The 14,086-nt window shown below is 35.6% G+C and overlaps 1 protein-coding gene across 18 annotated transcripts in view; it reads right to left on the reverse strand.

Moving 5' to 3' along the window:
- Positions 1–14,086, reverse strand: part of RBBP8 (RB binding protein 8, endonuclease) — a 103,661-nt gene that overhangs the window by 52,948 nt on the left and 36,627 nt on the right. For all 18 annotated transcript variants that reach the window (XM_070220743.1, XM_070220739.1, XM_001915082.6 and 15 more), the window contains one exon: positions 9,294–9,389. In XM_070220743.1, the coding sequence (XP_070076844.1) occupies positions 9,294–9,389 (96 nt within the window). The remainder of the gene's footprint in view (positions 1–9,293; positions 9,390–14,086) is intronic.

A 14,086-nucleotide genomic window follows, 5' to 3' on the forward strand; every position in this document is an offset into this window, starting at 1 on the left:
TGAAAGCAAAAGGATGGCAAAACATATACCACACAAACAAAAACCAAAAGAGAGCTGGAGCATCCATGCCAATTAATATCAGACAAAAAAGACTTTAAGATAAAAAAGTGTTACTAGAGACAGTGAATTTTATAATAAAAGGGACAGTTCACTAGAAAAATATAACAATTATCAACACATAGGCATCTAACACTAGAGCCCCAAAATACACAGAGCAAAAATTGACAGAATTGAAGGAAGAAACAGAAATTCAACAATAGGTGTAGACTTGCACTACCAATAATGGAAAGAAAATCAGCATGGATATAGCAGACTTGAACACACTAACAACCACCAGACCCAACGACACCTACAGAACACTCCAGCCAACACTGCAGAGTGCATTCTTCTCAAGCACACTTCAAACATTCTTCAGGGAAGACCATTTTCTAGGTCACAAAACAAGTCTCAATAATTTTAAAAGCGCTGAAATTATACAAAGTGTGTTCTCTCACCACAGTGGAATTAAATGAGAAATCAACAACAAGGAAATATGAAAAATCCACAAACATGTGAATCTTAAACAACGCACTCCTAAATAAACAATGACTTAAAGAAGAAATCACAAGGGTAATTATAAATATAGGCCCATAGCTGAGTGCCAGTGCCCCAGTGTAAAATCCTACCCCCATTGGGGGGCCCTCCAGGCCAAAGGATGGATAGCTCCCCATTTTCTTAATGAAAAGTAAAGCTCCCATGCCATACAGAGAGCCCCCAGTCCACTTCCTATTCATAGGAAAACTCCCGGGAAAGGGAGAAAGGGGAAGGGCTGGGGTAAAAACAATACACAAAAGCAGAGGACATAATGCCAACTATGCAGAAAATTCAACCCAGTCTCACATGCTTAAATACAGACAACCAAAGATCACTAACGTATGAAGCAAACCAGTAACATGAAAGAGAGAAAGTAAAATAAATAGAACAACTGATCCTGGAGGAAAGTACCAATTCAGAGGACACAAAATAATTTTTGGTGGGGGGGCGGGGGGAAGGGAGCTGTCTAGTATCCCCAGAAAAATGAGAAGTGATATAGCCATAAAACAAAAAACAGACACACACACATATGAAGCAATGATCAATAAAACCAGTTCTTGGTTACTAAATGTGATTATCAAAATACTTCAGTAGTAGAGGTGGAGAATAAAATAAATCTTCCAGAACATGGAAAAAAACCAAAGAACATAAATAAGAAAAAAAATTATAAGGGATCAGTTTATGACCAAGAAATGCTCCAGAAAGAGAGAACATACAAAAATGGAGAGGAAATCATAGGAAAAAAACTTCCAGAACTTAAGAGATACCAGTCTTCAGGTTAGCAGGATGAGTGTCCAGTACAATAAAGGAAACACACAGACACACCCTTCATCATGAAGTTTCAAAACAAGCATAAGAAGATCTTAAAATCTAGACAGGAAAAAATCCTACTATCTACAAAGAAATGAACATTAGAATGACACCAGTCTTCTTATCAGCATTGGATGCTAACAGAAAATGAAAAAAAAGTCTTCAAAGTTTCGAGAGAAAACTATCTTGAATGTAGAATTTTACATCCATTCAAAATATCATCTAAATGCAACAATTAAATAAAAACATTTTCAAACACACAAGGACTCATTTACTTCCTGTGTACTTTTCAATAGTTATTTGAGGATAAGCTAAAACAAAATGAGCATGAAAAACCAATAAAAAGGAAAAAGAGGCCCACATTTTATCAACCATGTTCACTGGTATATCTTCAAAGTCTAAAATAGTGCCTACACTAAAGGTAGGTGCTCCATAGATATTTGCCGACTAACATGAGTTGAAAGAAATAATGGAATTAATGTTGGGATCCAGTGAAGGGAAATCCCAGAATGGCAGTTATAGAATAACCTAGAAAGTAAATGGTCCAAATTAGGACAGCAAGTTTTTTGTCCAAGTATGTCTTCAAGAAAAAGAACAACAACAAAAAGAGATTATAATCAATAAGTAAAATAACTAAGGCATTAAATAATATTAATGACATGGTGAGGAAAAGATGTTTCTTGTCTCAATAAGAAAAAAGGTAGCTAGAAATTCTAGGAGAAACAAAGCAAACTTATATAAACATGTCCTTGTCATAATATAATTATGAGCTGATTTGAGCAACTGATTTGGGTCGAAAATTTGACCCGGACATTAGAAACACTCTCCTTGAGCGGCACAGAAGTCATGACATCAGAGCTGTAAGGAAGGAAATGTCATCCTAACTCTGCAGTGAATATTCACATAGTCAACAAATAAACACGGTTTACTATTTTCCAATTTCTACAATCCATTTATAAACAAAATACGAAAGAATGAAATGTGGTAACAGAAAAGAAGGTAATTATTATTAACTTTGTCAATATTTATACGTAAAGGTTCCGCTGACAAAGGCAGGAGGCAAAAAGAGAGGGAGAGGGACGCAGGGGAGGGTAAGCATCGCGACCTGCTGAAACAGAGAGGGGAGGTCAGGGAGACTGTGGAGACGTCTCTCTCCAAAATGTATTTATGGAGATACATATGTTTGCATAAGTATATGTATTAAAGTTAAAAGGAAAAACAACTAAAATAATAACTCTTCAAAAATAGGTGAGGGAGGGAAAAATAGCATCCTCATCTTCACAGCAAGAAGTAAACAAATAGCGTCTCAAGTTGAAAAATCAAGTATTATAGTGAAAATACATCATTTAGAACTTTGGAGAACTAAAAATTGGAACACAGAGGGGTGAAAGAGTGAACACGGAACCACTGTTTTCATTATAACTGTACAACTTTATAACGTACATGTATTACTCAAATAAAAATTCAAAAGGGAGGGGAAAAAGCAATAAAATAAGCCAAATAGGGGCCAGTCCTGTGGTGGAGTGGTTAAGTTCGCGCGCTCTGCTTCGGCGGCCCAGGGTTTCGGCGGTTTGGATCCTGACGCGGACATGGCACTGCTCGTCAGGCCAAGTTGAGGCGGCGTCCCACATGCCCCAGCTGGAAGGACCCACAACTAAAAATGCACAACTATGTGCTGGGGGGATTTGGGGAGAAAAAAGCAGGAAAAAAAAGAAGATTGGCAACAGTCGTTAGCTCAGGTGCCAATCTTAAAAATAAATAAATAAATAAGCCAAATAGTGCATTACTCCTTTTTGTTATAGCATTTTAATTTAATAGTATTATGTTCTAGTAAACTTTGCATGAAATCTTTTTGAGAATTGAGGTACTAAAAAGGACATACACAGCTCATCTTTCTACTATAATACTGTTTTCAGGATTTAAAGCATTTCTAAAACTAATAGTAAAGTCTATTTATGCCTTTAAAATTCCAAAGGCAATAAGAATAGTCCTTCTAAACTATTCCAAAATCAAGACATTGTTAAACTGGTTACAAGAAGAAACTCAATTTTAACTATTTGTTTAAAATACTTGAAATTTCATATTTACATTTCCCTTTTATGATTTGTTCAAATTAACAGCTTAGAGTCCATGCAATATTCAATCAAATAGTTGACCTGATTGTAGTAAATAATTTATACACAGAACTATGAAGCTATCGAGGCTTAAGAGCACATGCACTGAAAAGTCTGAAAAACACTGAAGGAGTTAAATGGCATTAAACAACCTTAATGAATTATTTAAACTTTATTCCACTGCTCCGTTTATTTGTCATTAAAAACCAAACACATTATTGTTTCTAAGAAGTCAAACCCGATATATCAAAATGTTATACAGTATCATGGAAAACAATCCCTTAGAATCCTCAGCTCCCAAGTGTAAAAATGCTACTGGTACAGACAGTTATGAAATGCAGCAATATTCCCTAGCTGGTTTATTACTTCCAGTTTTCTCCAGTCAACTGCCCCTCTTGATGACAGTATCTGTGAGTGAACTCCTGATTGCTCACTGATCCTAGTTTAAATTTAAACGGCTGTGAGGAAATATGCCAGCTCCTATTTCCATCAGCAGGGTTCCACTGCTTTCTCCTGGCCTCTCTTCCACTGCTGCTGTCAGAGAAAGACAGAAGAGCTCCCCTTCACAGGAGAATGCAGTTTCAGTAGCTATACACAGGTAAAAGGAAAAGAAGAGGAACTCCACTTTTAAGAGCAGACAGTAATATATGTTCTGAATTTTATTCCAGTTTGTTCATAGAAACGAAGAAATAAAAGCTTTCATTCTGCAATTACAACCTACCAGATTAACAAGTAGGCACAGTTGCTTGCTATACTCCAAAAAGATTTCCTCACATTTATTCATTTTCATTCAAAAAAGTTTTACTGAACACCTACAGTGAGTATTACAGGTGTAGGTCTATAAATACAAAACTGGCCAGGATATTTACTGTCACTGCTTTTACAGAGTTTACCGTCTACTAGACAAAGACAATAAAAAAGTAACTACAACAAAGTAGGAATCATACGACGTCAACAGAAATACAGGGCACTATGAAATATGAAGGCACACAGCAGAACCTAACCTAGCTTAGGAAGTCATAGAAGGTCTCCTGAAGAATATGATGTTTAAATTTAAATCCCTAAGAGTTAGCAAGAAAAAAAGAGGACATTTGGTCTACTATTTGAAAAGTACTTGCAGAACCACAAATCCTCTGATTATGAGTACCAATTTTCCCTTTTAACAACACGTGAAATGTAAGATGAGTTTCCTATGCCCACCAAAAATGCTCTTAAAAATATTAAAATCTACTAGACAACTATGGTTTAACTGTTTTGATCAAATTTTTTTTTAAATGCATTCTATCTACTTCTCCAGCAGTCACTGCTTCTTAGATTTAGCGAAATACTTTGTTCACTGAAGGAAAGTTTGTAAATGTAATAATAATAGTAGTAAAACATAAATGAGCCACATAAAATTAGAACTTTTTATTATTTAATTTACTTTTATTGGGTAATTCCTTTTATTTAAACCTCTCACGTTGTCACAACATTAGCATAAGAAACAAGAATCACTTCACCTTATGAAGAGTAGGAAACCAGTTCTAGAATTACTATTTAGAAATTTTAACAAAATACGTATTGCTTTTTAAAGGTCTCAGGAAAACTTCCTAGAGATTTTTAAAGTTTGCCCTAGACATCATTCTTACAAATGACCTAAAACTACAATGAAATTTTAAATAAGGCAGAACTTTACCAAATGTTACCTAGTTAGACATTTAAAGCTAGTATTTAGTTAGTAGTAATTTAAAAAAAAATAACAAAAAACAAAAAAAACTTCCAAGGAAACAGACTAGATAATAGGCAACAGTAAAGACTTAACATCTCAGAGTATCTGTTCTGATAATTTTAGGTCAAGCACAAATACTTTGAGATAATCAGTTGAGGTGTAATTCATTTACACAACATTTATAAAAGTAAGACAACATACAGACAAGGCATCGTGAAACAGCAGAAGCTAGGGAATGTGGAGGGTCAAATTATACTAATTAGCCATTAACTATGTGATCTTGGGAAGGTTTCTTAACTCTTTGCCAGCTCAGTTTCCTCATATGTAAAATGGATTTATCATCTACCTTCTAGCGTTAACGTGAAGATTAAGTGCCAGCCGCCTGGGTACAAAGTGAGCTCTCGACACATACACTTCCTATGTTAAAAAAAAAAAAAAAGCTCAGATCTAGGTCATTCTTGGTTTAATTAAATGAGGCTCCATGAAATCAAGAATAAAAAAGTATGCCCAGAAGGACATTTTAGATTTGAAGAGAAAAAGTGTGTGTACAACGAAACAGGCTACACTCCTTGCCCCATCCCCACTCCCCACTCCCCACGACCAAATTAATACCGTGTAATGAATTTTCGGCCCACCTACCTAAGGAGGTAAAGGTGAATGGAACGAAAGGCAAGAGAACATTGAAGATAAGAAACATCAGAGAAGCATGACATCCACATGAAATTAGCAACCACAGATCATACACAGAAAAGAATTTAGTTTTATGAAACTGTAGAATAAAAAAGACAATTTTAATTTAAATAAATATATTAACTGAATAAAAGAGAGTAATTTAGAAAATACTTCAATGGGAAGGGTTGGTGACTCATTCACTGACATATCTTCTCAGAATGCGCCTGGAAAAGAAAAACTCACTTAAGAAGGGAAGCACAAGATGCCAAGAGTAACAGAACTGGAAGCTCAAACTTTAAATCATAAAGTGAAGAAATGTTCTGAAGACATTAGAAAGGAGTATTTTCGAGGGCTAAGATCAAGAACACTGTATCTTGGGGATGAAATGGAGAGCTGATTGTATTAAACACAATTCAAGGAAAACAATGAAAACTTTATCTTGTGATTTTTTTCAATGTATTAACTTTGGGCCCTAAACAACTTGCTAATGACCAACTAGACAGGAAGAGTGCTGGAAATAAATACAGTCATGCACTGCTTAAAGATGGGGATATGTTCTGAGAAATGCATCATTAGGAGATTTCGTTGTGTGAACATCACGGAGTGTACTTACGCAAACCTAGATGGTATAGCCTACTACACACCTAGGCTATATGGTACTAATCTAATGGGACCAGTGTCACATGTGTGGTCCATCATTGACTGAAACATCATTATGCAGAGCATGACTGTACAATCAGTCCTCGGGTGTGGCAGGCACGAAAATGCATCTCCTACTGTGGGAAGTAAAGTCACTGGCTCCAGCTGTTGTGCTCTGAAATCCTTCACCTTCAATCACTGAATGAGTAGAGCAGGGACACTATGGCTCCAGGACTCCCCAGTGGCCTTGCTAAAGCTTTCTTAAAACTGCCATGCAGTCTAAGCCCTTCCTGTTTCCTCTCTTTTTCAAGAGTTAGATGCATGGAGATCTCATAACTCTCCCAGCCTCCTCCAGCTCCCTCCTCATTTTCCTTACAGGTGTTTCATCCAATAAATTTCTTGAATGTCTAATATCATCTTGATGTTTGCTTCTCAGAGAATTCAGACTAACATATCTAGTTAATGTCAACCTCAAAATTTTCTTTATGTAGGAATCACTGAACAGAAAAAGTTCCTAATCTCTCGCCATTATTACCATTATCATAGAGAAGGAAGAGCCTCGTCGCTTGTGGAAAGTGGTGGAGTGGTAGAGATGAGAGAGAAAGTATAATGAAATAAGAGAAGGAAGGACTTCAACATTTGGAGAGTTAAAGGCTGAGAAAGACAGGCTCTCCATCTTTCCTCCCAAATCCTCTACTACACATCCGGAGAAAACAGAAGGAAAGGCCTCACCACACTAACAGACGAGGAAGTGATGATTTCCTTTTTGATCCTGGGCTGCAGAAGGGTGAGAGGGATGGACGGCGTTCTAGCTTCCTGATATCTCAGCTGAAGAGAGAGTACATCTAGCTGCAGTGTAAAGCACAGACTAGAGTGCTAGAGGTTGGCATCTTATTCACCAATCAGGAGGGATGTTCTAAGCCTTTTTAAACTGCTGTTATGCACTTTTACTTGCATTATCGCACTTTATCTTCAAAATAGCCCTGTGAAGAAGGTGTCATTCATGTCATGCCACATATTCCTGGCTTTTCTCCTACTCTGATTATTTCTCTTTCTCCATCTTTTTTGCTGGCTGGGTCTTTATTCTTCATTAACCCTTAATTAGTAAGCCCAAGGATTCAGCCCTGAGATCTCTTCTATTCTCTTCCTATACTCTTTAAGATGTCCTTAGGAGATCTTATCCAGTCCGAAGGTTTTTAAATGACATTTATATGTGGATGAGGGCTTTCAAATTTGTTTCTCTAGCTCTGATCTCTCCAGTTAGTTCCACACTCATATACGCAACAATCTCCTTGACATCTCCATTTGGAGATAGCAGATGCTATCAGTACCTACTCATATCCCTTTGTCATTCCCCTGCTTAAACCCTCCAACGGCTTCCCACTGTAATTAAAATCCAAACTTTTCACCTACGTCCCTACATAATCTAATTATTTCCCACCTTTCCACTCTTATCTCCTATCATTCATCCTCTACTCATTAAATTAGAACTAAGTAGACCTTCTATTCCTCTAATATTCCAAAGCTTATTTCCACCTTAGGCTTTTGCATTTGTCTGTTCTCTTCTTACCTACAGTTCTTCAAGTGACTGGCTATTTTTTCTATCATTCAGGTCTCAGCTCAAATGGCACCTCCTCAGAAAGGCCATCCCTGATGCCCATCAGTATCCCTTCATTTCCCAATGCTTGTGGTCATTCAATTACATCATTCAACTTTATCTTTTTCATAGCATTTAAAATCTGAAATCCTCTTACTTGTATGACTCACTCCCAACGTATGACTCACTCCCAACTTTTGAAAATTAAATGTCAGCTCCATGACATACTAGGGATGGTATTATCCCCAGTCCCCAGAGTAATACGGAGAACACAGTTAAGGACTTAATTATTTACTGTTGAATCTGAATTAAGGATACAGTGTGAAGTTGAAATTCAAATTCACACCTATGATTCCAAAGCACATGGAGCTTTATTCCACAATACGCTGCCTATTACAATAAATGTGCATCCACTGAGAGAAGTTGTAGAAGAAAAAGAGTACTCAATTTCAATTTGCATATGTGCAGAATAGTAGATTATCTTACCACAAAGGCACAGTGGCAAACTCAAACCATCAGCCCTTCTGTAACATGTATAAAAATAATAATAAAGGAAAAACATTAACTAAAAAGCAAGAAACATTGTTTATTATTATTACATAATAAACATTGTTTATTATAGGTCCTAAATAGCAGATTCAGACAAGGGAATATAGCAAAATCTGGAAGATTTTTTTAATGGAGGGTGTTAACCTCACAGGAGTGGGAAAGAAAGAAGTCTGACTGTGGAGATGAAGTAAGTGATAGGCATTATCTTGGGAATATTCAGAAAGAAGAATCCCTAGACTGCCTGGAAGTAGAGAATACGCAGGGAAGAAAAGAGAGCGGCAGGAATAAGACAGGCATAGATTGTGAGGCAGCTTCCACCTACTTAGAAGTAAAAATGGAACTAAAGCATCAAATGAAATGGAACATTGCTACTCTCACGCTCATCCTACATTAAACACCAGGTAAAGAAACATCATTTTAAGGGTAAAGTGATGTGATAGCTGTAATTAAGGAAAAAACAAACCTGTAAGAGCATACCTTTAATTTCGTAAAGTATTTATCCAAAGTCGACATAAGGTTGGGAAAAAGATCACTTTTAGTCTCAGAACTGATTACAAATTAAAATCAATGCACACTTTCTGTTAAAGGGAAAATCACCTCTTTCTCAAGAAGACCCAAGAACCAGACTCACCGATCTTCTAAAACTTTAATGGTTTCATGAAGGACTTTCTGTTGCTCTCTCAGCTGTTGATTTTTGGTGAAGAATTCTTCTAGCCTTTGTGCATCTCTAAAAGTCAAGAAATAAGGTGTTTTTTTTAGGGAAAAGTTACTCTAATAGGATAATTCTGTCATAAGAACTCCTAAGTATGGTCTCACTACTTAGACGATATCATGAATTTGTTCTATCAAAACATACAACTTAAAATAGTGAGGTGTGAATATTTTGTTAATCACAGTTCAAATTATAGTAGAATTTGCTCTATGGTATTTTTACGTAGTGTAGAAGTATTATCCTAAGTACCAGTTATTCATCACACAATGCTGGAACACAGATGAAGGAGTGGACTCTGACGCCACTAGCGACTCAACGTTGTCAAAAATTGCTATTAAAATGTATATTTACTGTTTTTTATTATTTTGTCTATATTTGTTAATGTAAATAACTGACCTCTCTACTCATATTATCTCTATTCCTGTTATATGATATTTATACTTTCTATTTTATTAATTTCTGTGTTGCTTAAATCTTTACCTGGTACTACTTCCAAGTGTGAACTTACGGTGGAGTGGAAGTACATGAACCCTAGATTCTAATGTCTAGGTTTGAATCGCAGCTCTGCGATGTACCAGCTGTGCGACCTGGTGCAAATAACCTACGCTCTCTGTGCCTCAGAAAATGCGGATACATGAGTATATACCTCATAAAGCATTCGCAAGGACTAAGTACTAATGTATAAGTACTAATGTATATACAATATGCAGAACAGTGCTGGCACATAGCAAGTTCTATTAAAGTGCTTACCATTAGGATTTTACAGTCAGGAAAAAACAAAGACAACTAAAATTTCCTTCTAGTAGATCACCTGGTTGCTTTCCAAGGTTGTGTCATATTTTACCCTTCATCATTATGTTTTTTAAAAATCACATTATTGTATAAAGTATGCATATATTTTAATTCTAAGAAAACCCATGAGAAATGTAATTGAGATTTTCTGTGTCATCTTGAAGCTGAAAATATAGAATACTGTGGTTCAAACACATCTTCCCCCAGCCCCCTCAAGGGTCTAAAATATTAAATCAAATAAGGGTGACAAACAAGACTACCCAAAAAAGTAGCTTGTGTCAAAATGGCTAAAACATAGAATGTAATACTACTGGCAGCAAACCAGATGAGTAAAACAACTAAGCCAAAATGTCAGACACCCAAGATAGAGGGTATTTCTTAAATATTGGTTGAATAGTTGATATTGAATGAAAAGCCAATACCTCCAGGAGTGAGAGCTTCCTACTATACAACAAATATAGTTCTGGTAGCATATGTAGACATCAGAAATTTTGGAAATGATAAACAGTAATAGATAGTTGAATCTCGTTAATTTGGCTCTTTCTCATTCATTAAAAAAAGATTTTCTAATACTTTTGGAAAATATATTTAGTTCGGAAGCAGAAACAGGTTTTCAATGATCCTCTTTTTGGAACATTCAACAAATATTTAACAGTCAACATTTCTACATATTTAATTTCGTAAATGAATTTGTGTAAAAGAGAAGTGTTAGCCATGTGCAGAAACAACTATCATCAAAACACAGGTCTGAAACAATTCAGTAAGGGACAAATACAGCATAGTTTCTGATTACTTTCCTAACTGCTGCTTCCAGGTGGAAAGCCCTAAGGACTGTGATATCTTACAGATACAGCTATTCTAACAATATGGAGACAAGACATCCTAACTGTTACTGCACCCTGACTGTCTATTGTAAAATACAGTGGGAAAGAGGGCTTAGGGCAATATAGGCAAGCCCAAGTTCCGAGCCCCACAACGCAAAGACCTAATTCACTAAAAAAATAGAGCACCCCTTTAATTCTCTGATTACTCAGGGAATTTAGTTACTTACCTGTGCTTCAAAATGTATAACCCCAAGCTACCTGAAGTACACAGCTACAGAGTAATTACAATTGATATTAAAAGGCTGCTAAGAGGATCAAATGACTCTGTGAACTATATGGTAAAGTAGGGCATTATTATCAGCTACTGAATAACCAGCTGTGTTTCCATTCCTTAAAATTCAGAAACATTATAGGTAATTTTTGAGAAAGCAATACTCAACAGTCATTTACAAATTTAAGATTTTTCATTGTGGCTGTTTGGTTTGAGGTGTGGAGAAAGACTCAAATTTTATATAAAAAGACTCAGTTATAAAAAGTGCATCTGTCAGAAGCAAATGTAGATCATTTTAAATTATATCTCATCAGTCAATCTGCAGGGAAATAATTCTAAGAAGAAATACTATCTTATATCTATAAATCTATCATTTAAAATAGTAATATTTTAGAAAATAAAACTACTAGGCCTGCATAAAGGATCCATTTTCATAAAACTAAATTCCTTCAAAAATATTTAGTGAACACAGCTTAAAATGTATAATCAAATAGCAAACAATGCTTTCTGGGTTTCAGAATTGCTTCTTGAAAGTGACGAACATTTTGACTCCAAATGATGTCATTCTAATCAATGGTGGTTAATCCAGCATTTACAAGATTGTTAATTTCAACACTGAACCAAGGTATAGTGTAAAGAGCTCACTGTCTAGCTACTAATCAACCCTGAAACTCTACGCTTCTGGTATTAGAAAAGGTCAGAGAGAACAAGAATTCCTATACAGAGTTACTATTCACAAAAGGGGAGACTCGTAGAGTAACTCCAACAAACAGTAATTAGCTGTTTAGTTTGGTATGTATTAAATTACCAGACCAAGTCACTGACAGTGCTCATCTCCTGATTAACAGTGCTTGTAGTATCCATCACTAGCTGAACTATGAACAAAATGAAGATGAAAACAAGAGAACAAGAAAATAAGAAAATAAGACTAAGAGAATAAGAGAATTTTAAATCTCAAACCTCTCAAACATTTTCACCACTGAAGAAAAGCCTATTTATTCCTGAGTAAAAGAAAGATATTTTCCCTTTTTGATTCCAAATGGAGAGAAAAAGAGAAATTTTACTTATTAACCAAGAAAATGATCCTATTTCCTCATCCAAATGATACAATTTCACTATATTTATTTTTGGAATAATTTTTATTATAGGAAGAATTCTTATATAAAGAGTTTTCTGTAATTATTCAGATAATTCTAATACACATAAATACGGTAATACCATCAATATTAATTAAAGTGTATTAAAGGGCTGAAAAGTTTTTGAAATCCCTATTGCCCACAGAAACAAAAGAAAATATGTGTCATAAAAGGAAATCAGGCCTCAAGAGGTGCATTGGCCCCATCTTCTGAGCCAGAGGAGTAGGATTAGTTGAACTGTGACAACATTTTAGGTTGCCTGTCCAACAGCCATTTCCTTCTTATTCCTTGTTAAAAAGAATACTGATTTTCTACAATATTCAGCAGCTGTTTGGAGAGAAGTTGATCTTCTCTCAAGTCGGGATGAATCTTAAAATATTTTTTTCATTTTTAAACTTTTTCATCTTAAAAGTAATTTTAGACTTACAAATAAGTTATAAACAAAGAACAAAGAGTACCTGCGTACCTATCGTCCAGCTTCTCAAAATGTATCTTGTATAACCATAATACAATTATCAAAGTCAAGAAATTAATACTGATACAATACTATTAACTAATCTCCAGACCTTATTCAGATTTCACCAGTGGTCCCTCTAATATAATTTTTCTGGTCCAGGATCCTACGTTGCATTTAATGTCATGTCTCCTCCAATCTGAGACAGTCTCTTCATCTTTCTTGGTCTTTGACTAGCCTGACACCTTTGAAAAGCACTGGCCAGTTATTTTAACTGTTCTTCAACTTGGGTTTGTCTGAGGGTTCCCCATGATAAAACTTGGGCTGTACATTCTTGGTAAGAAAATGACAGAAGTAATACTGTGCTCTTCTTAGTGCATCATACCACTATGGAAGTATACACGAGGTTGGCATATCTGATTACTAGTGATGTTAACTTTGATCGTTTGATAGAGAAGTCTGCCTAGTTCCTCTGCTGTAATACTGTAATTTTTCCCTTTGTAATTAATACGCATCTTACGGGGAGATACGTTGAGTAATTTGCAAAATTTGCAATTGTTGTTTTTCATTGTACTTTCACTAATTTTAGCCCACACTGATGATTCCTGTCTTCAACCATTATTGCTATGATGTTTGCCAAATGGCGATTTTCTATTTCTAACATTCTTTCTATGTTTAGTAACTGAAATCCTAAGGAAGAGCTGTCCATTTATTCTGCAGGTAGAATAATTCATTACTACCATTATTTCATGTTCAGGTTGTCCCAGATTTTGCCATTAGGAATTTTTTTAAATGCCCCTATTACTTTTTGAGGATTTCCTTATTTTGTGGCACCACAAGATGTTCCAGCACATCTTGTAGTTTGCATACTCTCAAGCCCTGGAATCAGCCAGTTCTCCAAAGAACCCTGATTCCTTTTACTGAAGAATCTTTAGAAATCAGCATCTGGGTTTCAGGTACGCTCATGACTACCAGCAATCATTGTTTCTAGGCCCTCTCAATGGACCAAGCCTAGGAAATATATTTATGTCCTCACACACATAAATACTTATCTATATCTATTTCTATATCTATTCATCTATATATTAAAAACCATGAATTCATACTGATAACTCCAATTCCTACCCAGCACCATAGGGTTCATCCTAGCTTTCTCCTTTTTCTTATTTGTAACTCTCTTCTCCTGACAGTGAGGAACCAGGCTCTCATTATCAATAACATACGTAATTATTTGC

Source organism: Equus caballus, chromosome 8 (genome assembly GCF_041296265.1).
Source record: "Equus caballus isolate H_3958 breed thoroughbred chromosome 8, TB-T2T, whole genome shotgun sequence".
Classification (NCBI taxonomy): Eukaryota; Metazoa; Chordata; class Mammalia; order Perissodactyla; family Equidae; genus Equus; species Equus caballus.